The 23,395-nt window shown below is 44.3% G+C and overlaps 1 protein-coding gene across 1 annotated transcript in view; it reads right to left on the reverse strand.

Moving 5' to 3' along the window:
- Positions 1-23,395, reverse strand: part of IPO5 (importin 5) — a 1,405,185-nt gene that overhangs the window by 1,118,073 nt on the left and 263,717 nt on the right. The window contains exon 3 of the mRNA XM_044071309.1: positions 5,154-5,346. Coding sequence (XP_043927244.1) covers positions 5,154-5,346 — 193 coding nt within the window. The remainder of the gene's footprint in view (positions 1-5,153; positions 5,347-23,395) is intronic.

Below are 23,395 nucleotides of genomic sequence, written 5' to 3' on the forward strand. Positions count from 1 at the left end.
GTCAGTTGATAGATGAGCAGCACCCAAACAAAGAACAAAGTGTGGCCTTTCAGCAAGGCGACAGTTTGTGGCCACACAGTGCATCTTTCAAAGACTTGTTTCAGGAGATTAGCCATACAGTCTCAACAAAAAAGGGATTTTGAAGAAAAAAAAAAACTCTCCACTCGCCACAGTCAGAACCACAAGCACACAAGGCTGAGGGAGAAAAAGTCTAACTACTACAATACTACCTTAAAACTAAAAGTACATACACACTCTATGCACCAGCGAGGGGGAGGAAGGGAGAAAATCTACACTACCAGCATACGCAGTGAACACCAAGAAATGGGAAAAAACACTTGAAAAACCTACTCAACCTGGAGCTCAAGAATCACAATACGTTGGAAGCCGCGGCAAACGAGATCTGAGGGTTGGAAGGTAGTGGTGGTGTATTATGGGTAGGAGGGGAGCTTGGAGCAGATGCTTGTGAAGCTGCCGGCTCAGATCTGTTACTGATCAAATGCCCACAGGTTGAAGATCAGATGAAGTAAACTACTTCAGATCTCGACTTTCAGAACATTTGCGGGCTCGAAACAGACAAAAAATTCATGCAAACGAGATGAGGTTGTTAGGCTGGGGGCATTATGGGTAAAGGAGCTTGACAGATGGCTCCAAAGATCTAGAACAAGTAGCAGAGTTGGATCCAAAACCCATAAGCTGTTTAATGAATGAAAATTGCATCAAATCAGTAGTCAAATTTTGGTGCCATGTTTTGCCATTTAGTTCACAAAAAAAAAAATGTTTTGCATTTTTTTTTCAGACAAACTCTACAGGCATTTAAACCCTCCTCAAATGAAGGCAAATCTCCAGGAAAATGCAAGTTCATGTTAAAGCAAAATGTACAATTTCCATGTTATGACAAGCAAACACTTTTCCTACTTTCCCTAAAAGCCAAAAAGCTATGCAAAACATATTTGAAATGTAAGGGCATCTTGTCTTGAAAATTTCAGAAAATAGTGAAGCAATGAGTCAGCTGAAATTAGGAGGAGGAATTCAGAGTAGAAAGGCCTTTGTAGGTTAACAGACAGCAACTTAATATCTGAAAAATGTACATCTTTCAGCTCTCAACAAAATACACCACCAAAATTAGAGTACATAACAGTGTGATTTCATACAATTTCTGTACAAAACATGTTTCTATATGGTAAAGCATGAACAGGTTGACTGGGAAAGAAAACTGGCAACAGAAAGTCCAGGATGCATGGGAAGCATACCTCAACTGTCCAGATTTTCCTCATTTTTTGATCATGCCTCAAAATTTGTAGTTTTTCTGGCAAATGAGTGCGGACTGAATGAAATTGGGTTTCAGGCTGCATATCCTGCAGAAAATGAATGTTAACCTTTTATTCAAGCAACATTCCTTTGTAACTTTTTGGGCGTCACAGACACACACCCACCAACACACACACACCCACCAACACACACACACCCACCAACACACACACACCCACCAACACACACACACCCACCAACACACACACACCCACACCAACACACACACCGCTTTGTCCAGACTTCTTGTGCTAGAGAGGTTGAGAGGTATAATGAGAATATATGCCCGACATCAAGATTAGCAACCACATCTAGAAAGGCCATGGCCTTTTATTTTTATTTATTTTTTCTGGTATGCAAAGACTGGAGATTATGAGAAGGGAGCATGGGAAATTTTTTTGCAGAAGGTATTAAACAGGTCTTTTAAAGCACTACAGACTGCTAGTGGAGTGTTTTGATAAAGTGGAGTGCACAAGACCTTTTTGTTGAGGTTTATTTAGAAAAACTAGACATTGTAAACTAAATAAAGGCAAATACTGAAAAACAGCAAACACTCGCATGGAAAAGTAGAGGGTAGCTTCCACAGTTCAAAAACCATACATAAGACAATATTTTACAGAAGGTTCACGTAATGAAACTTGTGCAGACGTAGTAGTGAAGCAACTGAAATTCAACTGCAGAACATGTAAAGTTCAATTTTTAATCTAGAATGGTTATTTGGTATTAAACAAGTAATCCCAAAGTTTGTATACTACCTACAGTAACACCTCATATGTTGCAATCTATCTTCAACCTCCTCAGACTTATTTTCTACGGCCAGTGAGCATCAATGCCTCACTTTAAAAAAAAAGTAAGGCTAGTCAGAGCTACTCTTCCTTGCTTTCTTCCATCTTTTAAGATTTTTCCTTTACAATACTGTCCCATCAGTTCAAAGGCTACAACTTCTTAACACTATGCAATTTAACTTGCAGGCAAGGTATTTCTTTTTTTTTTCCATAATAAATTTTTATTGAAATATATTTTCCAAAAACATTACAAAAATACAATAAACATCACACACATAATACACTATAACTACTACAAACCATTTATACAATATCTACATGAAATGCTTCCTATGTTTAATATATTCCTAAAATCAGTATCATGCTAATATAATATTGAAGACCTTTTCCCATATTTTCGGGTTATTAATATTTTTGTTAGTTTCAGAAGTAATTTATGTGCTAGTATATGCTTTATAGCCACAAGCTTAAAATTACTCCATGATGTCTTATGTGGTTCTAGCCAATTTGTGGCTATATAGAGTTTCATCAGCAAAAAAATATTCATACAAATAATAGTTTGCGATCTGGAAAGCTCTCTTGGAGGAATGTGTAGAATCATAAAGGCAAGGTATTTCTTATGCCAAGGACACTGGTTTGATGTAACTGGTTAGGAGCAAACAAATTAGTTAATTCAAAAACCAAGCTACTGAAAATTTATTTGTACATAGAAGTCTGTTTACAGAACGTTCTGAACAGTTTTTAAGCTTTTCCAATACTTGGATTTTCCATCTCTACATACCAAAGGGGTCAGTTTACAAGTTATTTAAAACTTACCTACAGGTAGTGGACAATCTGACATTACTTCATATGAACAATTTACATAATGCAATGAAGTTTTTCAAATGATAGCACTTATGTCCTGTACTTTCATTTGAGTACCTAAGCCGTGGTGGTACAGCGGGTAGCATTGGTGCCTCACAGCAAGAGGTTCTCCTGTTCGATTCTCTGCTGGAGTGCCTTCTGTGTGGAGTCAGCATGTCCTCCCCGCGGTAGAGTGGCCTCCGAAAGAAATGCGTGAATGGGCGTGCCTTTGCTGAAGGTTGGGCGCTGGCCTGGCAACTCTGCACCATAAAAAAAACTACTGCCAATAATTAGCGGACCGGAGTACTGCTGTGGCAACACTAAACCGGGAAAAGCCAAAAAGACAAAACATTCTTATTGTTGCTATACAGTCTGATGAACTCTCACATTTTAGATAAGGACTTGATGTGCCTTTAAAGAACAAAATAAGCCAAGTCCAAATCACTAATGGCCCATGGCCGTGCAATGCTACTAGCGTTTAAAATTAAACCAAACAGAATACACCCACTGAGAAAACAAACTGCTTCAGTGACAGAGCTGCAGGAAAATTTCCACCTATGAGCACTGTTCAAAAAATGCAGTGCATGAGAGATTCAATTAGACACTGGGTATCACAGCAACAGATCTCCCCTCTGAGAGGCAATTTTCTGCCATACTTCCCACAGGAAATTGCTTCCTAACAAGCAATCCTCCATTTCTACAGCTTCCTGCAAATGTCAGAGATTAGCAGTTTTTGAACAGGATATATAGGGAAAATGTGGATGCTTTAAGGGGAAGCTTACTTGGGGAAATAGAAAACATTTTCAAAACCTATGACACTGTCACCTTGGACAATTAACTGCTCAGTTCAGCCATTACAATTCACCTCCAAACCTAGCAAAATTAAACCTTTGGTCCTTGGCTATGTTGTGCTGGAGAATATGCTGATTGGAAACAAGAGTTAAACAGAAGCTTTGCTGCTAGAGACTATGGGAAAATGAGAACAGAAAATTATGAGGGCATGGTGGCTTCTGGGCAGCTTTTCTGCCATTCAGTGCCAATGGAAAGCAGCTAGGCTCAGGAGGGGTGTGGTTACCCAAGCTAGTGATGCAAGCCACTGCCTAAGCATGCAAATGAGTGCACAAGCACATGTGATCACCACAAGTGACATGGCTATGGCTTTAATAGCTATATTCCTTTTGCTCATAGAATAGAGTGTGAGCAGACAGAAAAAGAGAGTCAATTCAGAGTAGCACACAAACCAGGACTTATGCCGAATCTTTAAAAATGTACTTTACAAAGAGGTATATAAAAAAGTCTATTTTACCGAGGTATATAAAAAAAGTCTTTTACTGTGTAATGTAGAATATTTACATGCAAAAATGCTTGTGATTTTAGTCACATAACTGCTTGCTTAAATGGTCCCATTATGGATTTGAGGCTTTTAAACATACTACAAATATTTCTTCAGGCAAGTTTTTTTCACACTGCGTAACAGATTATAAAAAAACTCTATATAAAATAGGTTTGCAAACAGATTTTGGCTATGGTTTTGATTACAAGTGCAATGATCATGTAACTAAGTTTGTGTAAAATTGTTACATTTGATTGATATCTGAAAGATCTGTCCAAGGGCCATCAGTTTGTGTAACAAACTTTAGTCTTAAACGATTTGGCATTCTTGCAGTTTTGTGCAACAGTACAGTAAGAAAACTCCCGTAAAAGCAGCGACAAATCTGATGCAGCTGATCAAATGTCCCCTCAAGTCAGGTCTACAGAGGTCTCTCCTCTTGTGCTCCCAGACCTCAAATTACATATGGCTGCTCTCTAAAGAGGGCAAGGCAAACATACATGTTTGAGGGCGAAGGCTAAATATTAGGTGCTCTCAGTGACATTAAATATTCAAAGTGCTGTGTGGCATACAAAAAAAAAAAAAAGTTAAAAATCCCCTTACATTTACCTATTTGGGGGAGGGTGTCCCAAACACTTCCACAGCCACGCTATTTTATGCATCATTTCAGCTCCTCTGAGCCTTAAATCAAGCAGCTCCCATCCCATTAATCAGTCTGAGTCTACACAAGTCAACTCAAGTCCCACAAATCCACTCCAAGAAACTAAGGACCCATAAAGTCTTCTTGAATACTGTACCAAGGTGCAACATATCCCTGTTGAGTACTTCATTATGGATTTCAAGCACTGCAGCTCCAATTGTGTCACTAACATGCATTTACCTACCAAGCATGTTTCTTGCAACCTCAGCAGCAAGGTCACAAATCTTTCTCCTCATACTAGACGTAGTCTCCATCTGGATGCTTAACAGAATCTCATTTTTTATACCAGTCTGTAGATCTGGGGGCAAAGCTGGATACACTTCATCAAATGAAGAGGACATAAGTCGCCGCAATAAAACTGCGGCCATCTGTCGAGCCTGAAAAGGGGAAAAAATAAAATCACTAATTGACGAAAACACTTTAGTCAATGTGCTCAACTTTAGAGCAAAGCTCAGTATACAAGCATGATTCACTATTCCACATACTGAAAACCATTAACTTATAAACAATGGCTATAATGTCATTTAACTATTTAACCTCTGAAATAGTTAAATACAGCTACAAAATCTGACAGTTGCAGCAGTCTGCATAACAAGTAATTTACATGCTCCTAGCCAAAAACTTACAATGCTAGAACTTGCATTTCAGTTTTTAATCTGAACAAATTACCATACTACCTTTGCCCTAAACTGGCCCGATTACTAAAATCTCCACACTGCAAGTTAAAATAAATGACTGTCTGGGTATAGTTTTAAGTGCACATGTCAAGGACAGAGAGACAGTCAGCTGTCTCCCATTCTCAAACTACAGATTTCAGAACAAAGATCAATCTAAAGAATGCAGGGTTGTTCTTAACCCTGGCTGCCCTTGCTTTTAGTCCAGGCATCCCCCCAACCCTGGTCACTGACATCACAAGCTTACCCAGACATTGCAGAAGCAGGAAAGCTCAAGATTTCTCCATGCCTTCAAACATTAATCTAAATAAAACAGTAGTGCATTACAGGATTGAGACTAGAAATTCTGTAAACTAGATGATTCGTATTGCCAAGGTTTGAATCTCTGCTCCCATTTGTAGGAGACCGAGTCAGTGCTGCTGGGTAGTACTGATCAGGATCCATTTTGAACACTGCTCTACCCCATTAAATAAAAGGATATGAAGCAAAGTCAGCTTTACTTTGATGTAAGCAGAAATGTTTAGCCATAGTACATGAAGAAAAAACAGACTGTGTGAAGCAGCACCTATTCCCAGAGTAAGTTTTCAAATTAATTTGCTTCTTACAGCCTTAAGTTAAAACTCTTGTAACTTTAAACCTTTTCAAGAAGCTTCTTTGGGAACTTGGTAGGTTCTTGAGGAGGATCTGTTAGTATCCGTTGTATTAAGCAAGCAATAATGATGTGAGGCACTAGAGCCCTAGGTGAACAGAAGGGAAATAAGGAAGAGGACCCTAACAGCAAGGGTTGAATCCCTCGTCTGGATTAGTTGGTTATTAGGCTACACAAGCTAAGGGGACAGGAGGGAAAGACTACCACAACAGTGAATACCATAAATGTAGAGGTTAGTCTAAGTGTACACAAAGCACAGTTGTGTGCACTTAACATAAATGTAGATGTTAATGTATTCACTGTTGCAGCCATCACACTTAAGTTACCTGCTTGCAGTAGCCCTCAGTCGGCCTGATTATCAAAGTCTTGGGTCCTGCATCAGTTGCTGTCTCATCTTCCATGACGTCAGGTAGTCAGGGGTATAAAGCATGCAGCAGACGCCATTACATCAGTTTTAATTGCCCCAGATGTCAGGTGCCCCCCAAAGGGACACAATTAAATATATATATGCAAGGTTATACCTCCAAAAACAAAGCAAATACGCCAAAAAGCTTTTAAGCATAGTAAAGGAGAAAAGTACAGCCAAATGTCAGGGGTCTGGAGGGAGGGTAACCAGGACTGCAACAGTGAATACACTATCTACATTTATGGCAAGTGTACACAACTGTACTATGTTCTTCATATTTTACTGTTGCAGTAGTCACAGATTCCCAAAGCTAAGGATGAGAGGAGGAATTTAGATAGCATTAGGACCAGCTATAAGGCCCTGCAAGACTGCAGTGGCAAAGCCAGCTCTGGATTTAGAGAAAACTGGCAAATGGTAATGCTTGGTGAAAGTATCTACACAACTCCAAATAGCAGCTTCTAGGATGTCCCTGGTAGGGACACCTGTGAGAGGCTGTAAAGGTAGATGCAGCCCTGGTCGAGTGTTGTCTCATCCCCTGTGGGATGAGTTTTCCATGGTGCTTATAGCGGAAATGAATACAATGGCCTATCCATTTAGAAATATTTGCTTTGAAATGACCTTCCCCTCTGCCCTTGCAGCAAATGCCACCAGCAGTCGTTTTTAGATTTCCTTTGCGGTTTAGTCCCGTCCAAGTACAATTTAAGTTGTCTGTGCACATCTAAGGAGTGCAGTATCCGTTCCCCTTTGTTCTGTGGATTAGAAAAGGTTGGCAAATAAATGGACTGATTTAAGAGCCACACTGAATACTACCTTGGGCATGGAGGGATTGATCCTGAGGGACACCCTGTCCACATGAATGATGATGAAAGGCTCCACTGCCATAAGGGCCTGTAATTCAGATACCCTTCTTGCTGAAGTGATTGCTAAAAGGAAGGCTGTTTTCCAAGAAAGGAATTTTAACTCTGCACTTGCAGCTGGCTCAAAAGGAGGTAGAGTGAGGTTTTTCCAATACAAAGTTAAGGTCCCAAGCTGGAATTAAGGCTCTCCTGGGTGGTCTTAAGTTTTTAGCCCCTCTGAGGAACTGCTTGAGCAGTGGATGAGAGAAGAGGTGTGGTTCTGTGCTGTAATGAGCTGAAATGGCTGAGGCATGAATTTTGGAGGAAAAAGAAAGGCACTTGTGAAGAATCTTGGTTAAGTATTGAAGAATCTGAGGTAAATTGGGCACTGCTGTGCCCATCCCTTTAGTTTGGTTTCAGGAACAGAATCTTTTCCATTTTTCGGCATAAGATCTTCTAGTACTAGGCCTCCTTGCCTCCAAAATGACATCCAACACTTGTTAACTGACGGATAACAGAGATTAGGTAATTAGCCAGGCTGCCAGGTTCAGGGCTTGAAGCTGAGGATGTAGAATCTGGACCTCCTGCTGGGGCAGCAGGACAGGGGTCTGAAGCAAGTGCCATGGAGCCAGCAGTGACTACGCAAGAGGGGGTACCAGTGCTGGCGTGGCCAGTCTGGCGCAATCAGTATTGTCCTTGGTTTGTCCCATTTGCTCTTTAGTTGTACTTTGGAGAGGCAGAGGAAAGGCAAACTGATAGATTTTTCCAGTTGAAGGACAGGGAATCCACTTTCCAAGCTTGTTTGTGGGGAGTCCTTGTGCAGAATTTGTCCAATTGGTAGTTCTTAGGGGAGGCAAACAAGTCTATATTGGGGCTCCCTCATTTATCTATCAACATGTTGAAAGTTTTTGGTTCCAGTTTCCACTCGTGTGGGTCCATGAGATTTCTTAGTTTGTCTGCTAGTGTATTTAGCTTTCCTGGCAGGAATTGAGCCTGTAGATGCACTTGGTAGCTCAAGGCTGTGTTCTACAGAGCCATGGCTAGTCTGCAGCCGGGGTATGAAATGGGTACCCCCCTGCTTGTTTATGTACCACAACAGTGGTGTTGTCCGTCCTTACCATTAATTGTCCTGGAAGAATGTGGTCCTTGAAAACTGTCAGAGCATTCTGTACAGCTAACATTTTTTCTTGATGGATACACAGGTGCATTCGACTTTGGTTCCATTTGCCCTGAATGCACTTCCCTGCCAGGTGAGCCCCCCATGCAGTCAGATACGTCTGTTAGGGTGTGGGCATCAGGGGGTAGAGTGAACGGCAGCCCCTTGTTTTGGTGACAGGCCTCTACCCACCAAAGGAATTAACTGTAGGCAAGGTAAGACAGGAATCGTTGCTTCTAGATCCTGAGAATGCTGACACCACAGGCTTTTTAGATATAATTGTAGTTCCTCATATGCAGTCATGCATATGGAATTTTGACAATGCAGGAGGCCATGAACCCCAAGGCTTGCAGTATTTGCCTTGCAGATAGCAGGGTTTTTGTGCCCATTACTTTGAAGTACGTTGTCAAATGAATTCGTTTCTCTGGCGTGAGGAAAGCGATCCGGGAATGTCTTCAAGTTTGCACCCAGGAATATAATTTGACAGGGTACACGATGGGATTTCTTTTCGTTTATGGTGTACCCCAGACAAGTTGGCACCTTTTGTACAAATGCCAGATGATTCAAAAGTATGTCCTGACTTTCTGCCAGAATTAGACGTATGGGTATATTTGCCTGCAAAATGTAATTACTGGAGCTGGGCACTTCGGCTTCTCTACTGCGCCCAGGGTGCTCAAAGGGCAGTGCAGGGAACTGACCGTGCATGTAGCCTGCTTTGAAGCGTAGGTATCTTCTGCAATATTCAACTAGGATGTGCAGCTAGGCTGCCTTTAAATCCAGTGTTGCCAACCAGGCATCCTTGCCTAGAATAGGAAGCAACTAAATGGTTAGCATCTTGAATTTTGGGACCAACGAAAAAGTGTTTAGGATAGAAAGGTCCAGGATAGGACGCCATGAATTATCTTTTCTGGGTACCAGGAAAAGTCTTTAGTAGAAACATTGTCCCTTTTCCTCTTCTGGTACAGTCTGAATAGCCCTTATGCTTGAGAGAGTACTTGCTTTTGAGCCTCTGCCCACTGATTTGGGGGTATCTGGCCAACCGTTTGGTGTTGGTAACGTGTGGAAATCAAATCTGTATCCTTGGGGAAAAAAGTTATGTCCTTACTATAACATTCCATATGTGAGTTGTTCATCTTGCCTTTTTGTTCTTACATGTGGGTTCGGAGCAGATCCCTCGGCTCAGAGTCATCCGCTTTTCAAGCTCAAACTCAGAGAAGCTCGAGACCTGGTGTATATCCCATGATGCTCTACTGTAAACCCCCAGATCTAGTACACTGCACCCGAAGAAAGCCTAAAAAAGGAAGAAAACACTACAGTACCTACTTATCTAGGTACCTATATATGCAGCAAGGAAAAAAAAAGTCTGTCCTAAGAAAACAGGCTGACAAGACTGACCAATCCACTAAGGCAACCATCTTTCACCACAGGAGGGGGAAGGTGGGAGGGAATGCAAGAACAAAAAGGCAAGATGAACAACTCGCATGGAACGTTATGGTAAGGACAACTTCTTTATGTGAAGTTGCTCTATCTCGCAGTTTTGTTCTTACACATGAGTAGCGTCCCAAGCACCCTAATCCTGGGTGGCTCAAGGGAGAACATTCCTGAGCACAGTGGAACCAAAGGAAGCCCTGTCCACTTTGTAATGAGTGATAAACGTGAGGTTTTGACCACGTGGCAGCTGCACAAATGGTATCCAAGGGTAAATGGGCTGCATGAGCTAATGACGTAGAAACAGCCCGGGTAGAATGGGCTTTGACATTAGTCGGCAATGGCTGGTTAGTGGAGGAATAAATTTAATGCAGTCAGAAAGCCGCTTAGATAATGGGATTTTTGATACCGCAGAACCTTTCTTGTTCTCTGCGTAAGAGAGAGTTGATCCGATTGAAGTCTTTAGTTCTGTTCAAGAAGAATCTCAATTGTCTGAACATCAAGCTTGTGTAACATATTCCAGTCTGTTGGTATGGTGTCTAAAAAAGGTTGGGAGCTCAATGGACTGATTTAAGTTAGTTTCTGAACAGACTTTAGGAAAAAGGGTAGGATTTGTCCTGAGGGACACCCTGTCAGGGTGTAAGATCAAATATGGGGGCTTGGAAGATGAAGCTAGAAGTTCGGAGACCCTACACGCAGATGTAATGGCTACCAGAAATATAGTTTTCCAAGACAGAAACTTCAAATGACAGGATGACGTGGGTTCGAAGGGGGCGAGCATCAATTGGGATAAAAAGATTCAAATTCCAGGGAGAGATAGGGTGTCTGATAGGTCTGAGATGGTTTGTCCCATTCAAAAAGGCTTTACATAGTCTGTGGGACATGTTAGACCCGTTAAACCCTACATGAAAGTTGGAAATGGCAGTCAATTGAACTCATGTTGGCAGCAGCTGTGCCATCATAGAATAAGGAAGACAAGAACTCTAAAATGGTATGAATAAGGGCAACATAAGGGTCAATGTCGTGGTGAGAAGCCCATTGAACAAACAGTTTCCATTTGCTGTTATATAGCTTCCTGGTTGACAATTTATGAGGAAACTATAACATGTTGGACCGCGGGAGACAAATCTTGAGACCTGACTAATACGGGAAATGGACCAGCCAAGCTGTCAGTTTCAGGGAGATGAGGGAGGGATGAAGAACTCCCGACGAATGAGTCAGAAGGTCTGGCACAGGGTCCAGAGTTCATGGTTCTTCCACTCGATACTTCTGTAGGAAGGGGAACCAAATCTGACTAGGCCAAGACGGGGCTATCAAAATCAGTCCTTCCCAGACTTTTAGCTTTCTGTATGAATTAAGGGAATTGGTGGTAAGGCATATAGGAGGCCCGGGGGCCAATCTTATACGAGCGCATCCCTCGGGTTGCTCCCCGGTGGGGGATGAAAGGGCAAAGTAGCTGCTGCATTTGGCATTCATCGGAGATGAACAGATCGCAGCAAGGCTGGCCCCATCTGTGGAAGATCCTGTCTGCCACCTGTTTGAGGGACCACTCGTGATGCAACAGGATGGCCCTGCTAAGTCTGTCCACTATCACGTTGGATGACCCTGGGGTGTGCGTTGCTATTAAAAAGCATCTGGTGGATGTAGCCCACTGCCAAATTCTTAGGGCCTCTCGGCATAAGGGATACGATCTGGTTCCTCCTTGCTTGTTGATGTACCAGACCTACTGACATGTTGTCAGTCTGAATTGCAATTGTCCCTGGGGGAAGACTGTCGTGAAAGTGTTGCAATGCCGGGAACAATGCTCTCAGCTCCAGGACATTTATATGCAAGTGTGATTCCATGCTTGACCAAGTACCTTCGACAGTCTTTCCCTGAAATAGCCCCCCCACCACCACCCCCACCCTATCAGTGAAGCATCCGTGGTCACTGTGGATTGGGGAAGAACAAGGGGACATCAGACTACTACATGGTTGCTGTTCAGCCACCAATTGAGATCCTTCTTGCAAAGGTTTGTTAATAGAATCTCGTGACAAGGGCAGTTGTTGGTAAGACCATTGTGTGAAGAGTAGCCACTGGAGTATCCACATGTGCCCCAACAGGACTGCTATTAGCGTGGCTGCCATTGTGCCCAACAGCTTCAGTATCTGGGACGCAGGAGCTTTGTTCTGGGTCAGCAGAATGGACAACTGACTCTGATAGGACTCTTGCTTGAGGCAACCTGATCCTTGAATTGATGTCTAGCTCTGCTCCTATAAAGGTAATATGCAGTGAGGGCGATGACGATTTTTCGAAGTTTAGGATTATGCCCAACTGGGAACATAGGTTGATAGTGTAGTCTCTTGCCTGGATTAGTTGATATCTGGAGGTGGCAGTGAGGAGACAGTCATCCAGATATGGAAACTACCGGAATCCTAAAAGTCTCAGGTGAGCCGTGACCACTGCCATAATATTTGGTGAACACATTGGGGGCTGTGGTGAGACCAAAGGGCAGGGCTCTGAATTGGTAATGACTGGCCCCCAGCCGGAAACGCAAATTATCTCTGGATGATCTGGCCATTTTGATGTGGTCATAAGCATCCATGAGATCTATAGAGCACATCCAATCGCCTGTTTCTAGGAACGGAAGTATCGATTGAAGCATGACCATCTGGAACTTTTCCTTCTTGGTGAAGGTGTTGAGTTTGCAGAGGTCCAATATGGGCCTCCAGTCCCCTGTTTTCTTTGGAACTAAAACGAACCTCAAGTTAGTTCCAGATCCTATCTGGTCCGCCGGGACTGGCTGGATGACTCTTGTCTAGCAGATTTTGAATCTCTATGTTTGCTAGCTTTCGCAGACTGGGTGGAACGTCTGGAATATTTATACACATGGGAGGGAGTTTTGTAAAGGGAATGTAGTAACCTCTGGAAATGATGCTTTTTAGCCAAGAATCCATATGTTTAGCCAGACATTTGGGTATAAAGCCAAGCAACCCCCGACTGCCTCCAGAGAAGGACAGCCGGGCTTCATTTCAGGAACGCTGATGGGGCTTACCAGAGAACTGCTCCCTGTCGCCCTGATTTTGCAGCTCCCCTCTACCGTTTGGACGGCATCTTCCATTTCTACCCTCTCCTCTGCCCCTAGAGGGGGTATCTGTAGGTGTGTTCTGGAAAGCTCATTGCGGTTTTCAGAACCACATTTTTCCACTTCGTTGCCCTTTGGGGTACGGTCAAGTTGGAGTGGAGAAACAGACTCCTACAGCAGAGTCTTTCCTTGTTCACACCTAGTAAGGGCCTGAACAAGGCGGAACCATCGAATGGGGTATCGACGAAGGAAGATTTGAAGGCTTCCGCAAAGGCGCATCCAGGACAGTCTCCGAAGAGCTATCGCTGAGCCTGCCGCCCTACTTGATCCATCGGCAGCATAAGAAAGGAGCCGCATGGATGAGTTAACTATAGAATTGAGGGTGTTGAGTTGTGCAGTCACTTTCTCAGAAACTGCATCAGCTATGTTACCCTGTAGATATCTCCCAGCTCTTTAAGGAGATCTCGTTGAAGATGGGTAAAATGGGTCAGGTAGTTGAGCGATCTCATGGAAAATGCCGCAGAACTAAATATGCATTTCCCATACTTGTCCTTAGTCCTAGAATCCCTATTAGGAGGGGGGACAGACAAAGAGGTTTCTAACATCTTTCTTGGTGGCTGCTGCCACCACCATGGCATCAACTGGGACTACCTTAGTAAGAAAGGCTTAGTCAGCAGGGGAAGTAATGAACTTGTTGCGCCTCCGAGGGACCGGTTCCCCTGAATCAGCGGACTCCCACGCCCTTCGAGCAACCAGATCCATTAGCTCATCGAAGAGGGGAGTAACCCAGGAGGTGGACGGTTGAGACCCAAAGGCCTTCAGGAGTACCGACTCATCCTCAGTAGGGACAAGGGACTGCCAAATCACCCCTCTGCCTTAAAGATCTCCAATATGCCTGCAAATGAGACATCTTCTGAGGGGGATTGTGGGGACCCTTCCGATTCCACCAAGTCGGTATCAGATGTCAGGGATTCCTGTGGGGAATCCAGGTGCCTCCTCTTGCACAGCCTCTTCCTGGGTTCTTCCTGGGTACTTCATCGGTGGGAGCATCCGGTGAAGTCCCTGTACAGGAAGGGCCGCCCAATGGGGATACCCGAGGATCTGGGTCTCAACGCTTGGTAGGGACCTGTGGGGAAGAGACTGAATGAGGCCCTTTAGGGGGAGGGGAAGAAAGATCCGAGGAGGTAGTGGTCTTGGCAAACATTACCTTCCTCATGACATCGAAGGCACCAGAATCCCAGTCCGAGAAGTCTGCCGGCTCCGAAGAGGCTGGCAGACCTCCCAGAGCAGAAAAGTACAGTTTTGTACCTACCATAAATGCAGATGTCCGATAGACATGCAACTGCAGTCAAAGTACAGTTTTGTACCTACCATAAATGTAGATGTCCGAACAGGATAGCATCTGCAGTCCTTACAAATGGGTTGTCCTGTCGTCAGGCAGCCCTTCGGTCGGCCGGATTCCAAAGTCTGGGTCTGGCCTCGGCTGGTGTCGCACTTCACCCGACATCATAGCTGCAGTTCTTCGGGTATAAAGGCATCAGCCGACGCCATTTTCCTCTGTGTTTCTTGCCCCAGATGCCAGTTGCCCTCTTGGATAGCTAATTTTTTGGGTAAATGCCAATGTTTCCAAACAGTAGAAGGCAAACACATAAAATTATCACGTATGTACATATATACAAACAAATACACCATAAGAGATCCCCCCCCAGCTAGCTATTAGGTGGGCAAATACCCTAGGAGTACCACAGAGGGGAAGGAGGGTGGGTAATCCTGACTGCAGATGCTATCCTGTTCGGACATCTACATTTATGGTAGGTACAAAACTGTACTATGTCCTTCAAGGATGCATCTGCAGTCCTTACAAATGGGTAGAATACCATAGCCAAACTAGGGGAGGAGGAAGAAGAAATTATGGTGTAGTTAGGATCCCTTGCAACACAGCAGTGGCAAACCCTGCTAGGGATCTAGAGTATAAAGGTAAGTTATAATGCTTGGCAAATGTATGCACGGAGGTCCAAGTAGCAGCCTCTATAATGTCCTTGGTAGCCACTCCTCGTAAGAAAGCTGTGGTAGTGGCTGTAGCCCTTGTAGAATGAGGCCTTATGTTCTGTGGAATTTGCTTTCCATGGTAGGAGTAACAGAATCTAATGCAATTTCCTATCCACTTGGAGATTGTCTGTTTGGAAATTGCTTTTCCTTCCCTTCCTGTTGCATATGCTACCAGAAGCTGGTCAGTTTTTCTATTGCCCTTGGTTCTGTCCAGGTAGTAGCGTAACTGTCTATGTACATCCAAGGTATGCAGCAGTCTTTCCCCCCTGTTCTGTGGATTGGGAAAGAAGGTAGGTAGGTGGATTGCCTGGTTTAAAGACACTCTGGATACCACCTTAGGCATAAATGTAGGATTAGTTCTCATGGACACTATCTTGATGGAAGATTAGGAAGGGTTGTACTGCCATTAAAGCCTGTAGTTCAGAAACCCTTCTTGCTGAGGTAATTGCCAGCAGGAAAGCAGTTTTCCAGGATAGGTGTTGAAGATCTGCTGTTGCTGCTGGTTCGAAAGGGGGGGGGGGTGTCAATTTTTCTAGTACAAAGTTCAAGTCCCATGCTGGCAATGGTGGTTTCCTAGGAGGTTTTACATTCTTAATTCCTCTCAGAAACTGCCTGAGTAGAGGATGTGAAAAGACAGGTGGATCGAAGCTGTATTCTGCAGAAATAGCTGATGCATGTATTTTGATGGAGGAATAGGACAGGCCTGTATGGAATAGCTCTGCCAAATACTCCAGGATGTTGGCAATGTCTACCTTTGACACATCTTTGCCCCTCTCGGTACTCCAAATGAGAAACCTTTTCCATTTTCCTGCATAGTTCCTTCTTGTTGAGGGCCTGCGGGCCTCTTGGATAATGTCTTTAACCCTCTAGGATAATGTCTTTAACCCTTTGGGATAAATCTGGGTTAGCTGCTCTTATGTAATGTTCCAGGCAGTCAGTTGCAGAGTTTTCAGGTTTGGATGCAGGATGTTGTAGTCGCTCTGAGTTAACATCAAGGGAATCAGGGGCAGTGTCCACATTCTCTCCCGGGACATGCTCCTTAGTAATGGGTACCAATGTTGTCTTGGCCAATCTGGAGCTATCAAAATTATCCTTGGACGTTCCTCTTTGATTTTCAATAGCACCTTGTGCATCAAAGGAAGAGGTGGGAAAGCATATGCTGTCAGGCCTTTCCAACTGAAGGATAGAGTCCACCTTCCAAGCAAGTGGGTGGTATGTCCTTGTGCAAAATTTCTTGAGCTGGTGATTGAGTAGGGATGCGAATAGGTCTATTTGTGGCAATCCCCATTTCTTTGTGATGGCCTTGAAGATGTCCGGGTGTAGCATCCATTCGTGAGCATCCGAGGTAGTTCTGCTTAATATGTCTGCTAGGATGTTTTCTTTTCCCGGTACAAAATTGCTTGTAACTGAATGTTGTAACTCAGAGCCATATTCCATAGGTCCAGGGCCATTCGGCATAGAGGGTATGAATGAGTGCCTCCCTGTTTGTTGATGTACCACATGACTGTGGTGTTGTCTGTCCTTATCAACTGGCCTTCTTGGAGGAATGGTCTGAAATTCTGGATTGCTAGTTGTACTGCCAGCATTTCTTTTATTTATGTGCAGGTGCAGCTGCTCTGGAGTCCATAAGCCTTGTATGCACTTGTCCAGCATGTGGGCCCCCCAACCGAGGTCTGAGGCGTCCGTTGTGATGGTTTGGCTTGGTTGAATCCTGTGGAAGGGCAAACCTGGGTTTGACTTGCATGTCTGAGCCCACCATAGGAACTCTTGTTTCAGGCATGGAATTAGTGGTATTTCGGTTTCTAAGCTGTGCCTGTGTTGAGACCATAAATTCTTTAGGTACCACTGTAGCTTTCTCATATGTAGTCTGGCATGGGGGACCAGGATTATGCAGGATGCCATGAAGCCCAAGGCCTGCAGTACTTTCCTTGCTGTTAGTTTGCTCTGCCTTGTTAATGCCAAGAAGTAGAGAGGAAGTTGTTCTTGTTTTTCTGCAGTTAGGAATGCCATCTGTTTGATGGTGTCCAAAATTCTGCACCTAAGAAGGTTATTGTTTGGGAAGGTATCAGTCTTGACTTTGTTATATTGACTGTGTATCCCAGGGCCTGTAGTAAGCAAATGACTCTTTGTAAGTGTTCTGTTAGCTTGTTTTTGTTGTCCGCTTGTATCAGGCAGTCGTCCAGGTATGGATAAATTTGGATTCCCTGAAGCCTGCAGTGAGCGATTACTGATGCCAGGCATTTCGTGAACACTCTGGGCGCAGTAGATAAGCCAAAGGGCAATGCTGAGAATTGATAATGCTCTGATCCTGCAAGAAATCTGAGGTATCTTCTGCAATTTGGTAGTATGGGGACGTGCAGGTATGCCTCCTTGAGATCTAGAGTCACCAGCCAATACTCCTTGCCCAGCATGGGAAGAAGTTGCTGTAGGGTCAGCATTTTGAATTTTGGAACAATGATGAATGTGTTTAAAGCGGACAGGTCGAGAATAGGCCTCCAATTTTTCTCTTTTCTTGGTACTAGGAAGAGTCTGGAGTAAAATCCCTTGCCTTGTTCCATAGGTGGTACCTTTTCCACAGCTCTCATCCTTGCTAATTGAGCTATTTGTTTTAGAGCTTCTGCCTTTTGATTTGGTGGTAGGTTTGGCATTCCTCTTTTTCCTGGTAAAGTGTGGAAATGAAACCTGTAGCCTTGGTCTATAGTTTGCAAAATCCACTTGTCTCTTGTGATATAGTGCCAGTTTTTTGAAAATAATGCTAACTTTCCGCCTAAGGGTGCTTCTATTTGTTCCCTGGTAGGCGGTGTCAAAACCAAGTCACTGTGATTGTCCTGTTGCAGTGGTAGTGGTTGTGTCTGTGTCTCGTTGGTTGTTACCTTGCCACTGGCGTCCCCTGTAGGCACCTCCTCTGGATTGATTTCTGCCTCTTGAATGCCTATTCCTGCCTCTCAGTTTGAGGAGTCTGGAAAGGACCAATTTTTGGAAGGCCAGTTCCTGCTAAACCTTGGAGGCTGAACCTGCAAGAAATCTTTCACTGTTTGTACAGATTTTGCCTTCTCTTCCATTTTCTTCAGTACCTGTTGGGCAGGAGAGCCAAATAAACTGACCATATCCATAGGAGCATCTAATAGCTTTGCTTTAACATGATCCGGCAAGACCTGTTCTTTCAACCATGCATGCCTTCTTATAACTGTGCCAGTCATGGCTGATCTAAATGAAGCCTCCAGTGCATCATAGCCACATTTTAAGGAATGGTTACTAACCTGTTGAATGTTATTTACCATTTCTAGAACATACTTATCTAAAGAATCATCCGAAGACAGTTTCTTAGTTAACTGATCAAGCATAAACTCTTGGTATTGGATCATATGAAACTGACAGTTCAATGCTCTAGCTGAGAGGGTAGCAGAGGTGTATACTTTTTTACCCCATCTCTCTAAGGACCTGGATTCCCTTTCAGAAGGGAGAGGGTTTTTAGCTGAGGTCGAAGCTACTGCCTTAGGCCCCTGGGAAATGGTCTCAGGATCTGCGAAAGGAGCCTTGTATAAATGGTGATGAGTGTCCGGGACCCTGTAGAACCTATCGGGCTTAGCAGGGGCTGGAGGTAAAGTATCAGGAGCAGTGCAAGCATCATTAAAAGCATCATCCACAACAGGAAGAACTGGAGGTATAGCTAAAGGCCTATGTTGTGGTAAGTGTAAAAAGGTCCTAAGCCTTTTCCTTGAATCTGAAAAATCTTGTCCCTGCCATTGGAATTGCTCTCTCATGGCATGTAAAGTTTCCCCAAAAGAGAATTCCTCTGGTGGAGAAGCAGAAGGAATCGATTCTTCAGCATCGGAATCTTCATAAGTACAAAAAGGAGCCTCTGGATGGTCTGTATTGTCTGAATCACCAGAATAGTCATCTGAGGACACTGGCTCAGGGGGCTCTGCTCTAGGTCTCTTTTCTGGAGGTTGAGAAGCCCCGTCTGGGTGAGATTGGGATCCCCTTATTAAAGAGATGAGATCCTCTGCCAGAGTAAGCATATGGGAACTGGGCCTGTGAGTAGGGGGCTTAACAGGCACAGACTTAGAAGTTTTGGCTGCTTTGGCCCTGGCAAAGGCCTTTATAGACATGGCTGCAGGAGGCCTAGCAGCACCACGTGCTGGGGTAGAAACATCCAAAGGGATGGTGTCTGATAAATCTTGTGAAACCACAGTAGTAGGTAAAACTTCAGAGGCCGATTCAGCAAGGGTAGAAGGGGCCTCGGTAGTAGTCATGGATTCGGCTGAAGATTGAACCGTTTGCTCGGTTTCGGCCGAAACAGAGACACTCGGTTTGCTTAACCGTGGTTTCGGCGAAACCGCGGACCGCGAGTGTCGGTCCTTTTCTTTGCGTTTCTTAATTTGAGTAGTCGGAGGATCCGACTGCATTATGTACGCAAAATCTGAGCCGAAAAACTGTTCAGCAAACTCCGACCGACGTCTAAGCGTTCGTCGGTTGAAAGAAGCACAGGCTAAACAAGCTGCTACGTCGTGGTCTGGGCCTAAACAAGTTAAGCAGTAAGAGTGGAAATCTTTATGAGGTATTTGTTTCCCACAAGTTAAACAGTTATTCACTTTTTCTGACATCGGCTGAGGCAAGAAAGAGTCCCCAACGGGGTACTTAGCTTTTAGAAGTCTTCGAAGTAGTATTCGGTAGTAGTAATCTCTGGATCTGACCGACCGGCACTTGCGAACAGCTTCTGCTTCGGGCGCCACTCGGCAAGAAAGACTGAGGAAAATGGCGTCGGCTGATGCCTTTATACCCGAAGAACTGCAGCTATGACGTCGGGTGAAGTGAGACACCAGCAGAGGCCAGACCCAGACTTTGGAATCCGGCCGACCGAAGGGCTGCCTGACGACAGGACAACCCATTTGTAAGGACTGCAGATGCATCCTTGAAGGACATCATATGGGTTGTCCTGCCTCAGGCAGCCCTCTGTCAGCCGGATTCCAAAGTCTGGGTCCGACGTCGGCTGATGTCGCATTTCTCTCAGACGTCAGAGCGGCTGAAGTACATAAGCATCAGCCGACGCCATCTTCTTCAGTGTTTCTTGCCCCAGATGCCAGGTGCCCTCCAAGGAAGGCTTTAATCAAATTTGGAAGACAAAAACAGGATTCCAGACAAATAAATGAGCAATAAAACAAATACACCATAACAGATATCCCCAGCTAAGAGAAACAGGGATAGGAGTGGACCCTAGGCATAGAGGGGTATGGAGGGAGGGAAAATCCGACTGCAGTTGCATGTCTATCGGACATCTACATTTATGGTAGGTACAAAACTGTACTATGTCCTTCAAGAATGCAACTGCAGTCATAACATATGGGTAGAATACCCATAGCTTAGCTGGGGGAGGAGGAATGCTCTAGGAAAAAGATGGTGTGGCAATCAAACCCTGCAGGACTGCCGAAGCAAAGCCTGCTCTGGATCTGGAGTATAGAGAGAGATTGTAGTGTTTGGAGAATGTATGCACGGAGCTCCATGTAGCAGCTTCTAGAATGTCCTTAGTAGGCACCCCTCTTAAGAATGCTGTAGAGGTGGCTGTTGCTCTGGTGGAATGTGGTCTGACATTGGCTGGAACAGTCTTTCCATGAAAGGAATAACAGAATCTGATGCAATGTCCAATCCATTTTGAAATAGTCAGTTTTGAAATTGCTTTTCCTTGGACTGCAGGGGCGTAAGCTACAAAAAGTTGTTCAGACTTCCTACTGGCCTTGGTTCTGTCCAGGTAGTATCGAAGTAGTCTGTGAATGTCCAAGGTATGAAACAGTCTTTCCCCCTTATTCTCAGCATTGGGGAAGAAAGCAGGCAGATGAATAGCTTGATTTAAAGAAACCCTAGATACCACCTTTGGCATAAAAGTAGGGTTGGTCCTTAATGAAACCCTGTCTCTGAAAAATTATGAGCAGTGGTATTGCCATTAGGGCCTGTAGTTCCGAAACCCTTCTTGCCGAGGTAATTGCCAACAGGAAAGCTGTCTTCCATGAGAGAAACTGCAAGTCAGCTGTAGCTGCTGGCTCAAATGGAGGTAGTCAGTTTTTCTAGGACAAAATTGAGGTCCCAGGCTGGCACTGGGGCCTTTCTTGGTGGCTTAATGTTCTCGATTCCCGAGGAATTGCCTTAGCAAAGGGTGTGAAAAGACAGGAGGATCAGTGTTACATCTAGCTGAAATAGCTGATGCATGTATCTTTATGGAAGAATATGAGAGTCCGTTCTTTAGCATATCTGCCAAATATTCCAAGATGAGTGGGATGTTCAACAATGATGCATCATGTCCCTTGCTGGTATTCCAATTGCTGAATCTCTTCCATTTTGCTAAGTAAACCTTTCTGGTGGATGGTCTTCGAGCCTCTGTTAGTATCCGCTGAACTTCCTTGGAGAGAGATGGGTTGAGGTTATTTATGGGATCTCCCAGGCTGTTAGCTGCAGTGTCTGAAGGTTTGGATGCACTGTTTTGAAATTGTGTTGAGTCAAAAGTAGAGGCCAATGGGGAAGGGCCCACCTCCTGGTGTGACATATGCTCCGTAGTAGTGGGTACCAGTGTTGTCTTGGCCAGTCCGGAGCTATTATGATTCCCTTAGGTATCTCTGCTTTGATCTTTAGTAATACTGAGGTCATCATTGGCAGAGGTGGGAATGCATAGATTGTTAGGAAGTTCCAGTTGAATGAGAGAGCATCTATTTTCCAAGCTTTATGTCCTTGTGCAGAACTTTTGTAGAGGATGGTTGAGGTGAGAGGCAAATAGGTCTACTTCTGGCCTGCCCCATGTCGAAGTGAGTTGTGTGAAGATCTTCGGATGTAACCTCCACTCGTGTGGATCTGTGAAATTCCTGCTTAGGCTGTCCGCCAACACATTGTCTTTGCCTGGAACAAACTGGGATTGTAACTGGATGTTTAGGCTCAGTGATTTTTCCCAAAAATGCATAGTCAGTCTGCAAAGGGGGTAAGAGTGGGTGCTCCCTTGCTTGTTTATATACCACATCACAGTGGTGTTGTCTGTCCGTATCAGTAAATGGCCTTGCTGAAGTTGGTGTTGAAAGGCCTCGATGGCATGCATTACTGCCAGCATTTCCTTTTGGTTTATATGCAGATGTGTTTCCTTTGGAGACCACTGCCCTTGTATACACCTGCCTTCCATGGGCGCCCCCCCATCCAAGGTCTGAGGCGTCTGTGGTCATGGTCTGTTTTATCTGTGGTTTTTTGAATGACATACCTGTGTTTGCCTGGCTCACCGAGGCCCACCATAGGAATTCCTTTTGTAGGCATGGAATGAGCGGTATGGTTGTCTGCAAGTTGTTGCTGTGCTGCGATCAAATGCTTTTTAGGTACCATTGAAGCTTTCTCATGTGTAGTCTTGCTAATGGAACCAGGAGAATGCAGGATGCCATGTAACCCAGGGCCTGTAGGAATCTCCTTGCAGTCACCTGGGTGAGTTTTGCTAAACCTTTGAAGTAAACTTCTCTTGCTTGTCTTCTGTCAGGCAAGCCATTTGAGAGGCTGTGTCTAATTTGGCTCCTAAGATTATTTGCTGGGATGGCTTCCGTCTTGACTTTTGGAAGTTGACCATGTATCCCAGAGCTTGAAGTAATCTTATGACATAGTCCAAGTTTTTTGTCAACATCAATTTGTCATCCGCTTGTATGAGGCAGTCGTCCAGGTACGGGTAAATTTGTATCCCCTGGAGCCTGCAATGAGCAATTACTGAAGCCAGGCATTTTGTGAATACTCTGGGCGCAGTAGATAAGCCAAATGGCAATGCTGAGAATTGATAATGCTCTGGCCCTGCAAGAAATCTGAGGTATCTTCTGCAGCTGTGTCTGATAGGGACATGCAGGTATGCCTCCTTGAGGTCCAGAGTAATCAGCCAAGACCCCTTGCCCAGCATGGGAAGGAGTTTCTGTAGTCAGCATTTTGAACTTTGGTACTATGAGAAAGGTGTTTAATGCGGACAAATCCAGTATTGGTCTCCATTGAGATTCTTTTCTTGGAACAAGGAACAGTCTTGAGTAAAACCCCTGGCCTTGTTCTTGTTGTGGAACTCTTTCTATTGCTTTCATCAGAGTCAGCAGAGAGATTTGCTTGACGGCCTCTGCCCTCTGGTTTGGTGGTAGGTTTGGCATGCCTTGTTTTCTTGGCAAGGTAT

This window comes from Protopterus annectens, chromosome 5.part0 (assembly GCF_019279795.1).
Source record: "Protopterus annectens isolate FY-2018-M chromosome 5.part0, PAN1.0, whole genome shotgun sequence".
Taxonomy (NCBI): Eukaryota; Metazoa; Chordata; order Ceratodontiformes; family Protopteridae; genus Protopterus; species Protopterus annectens.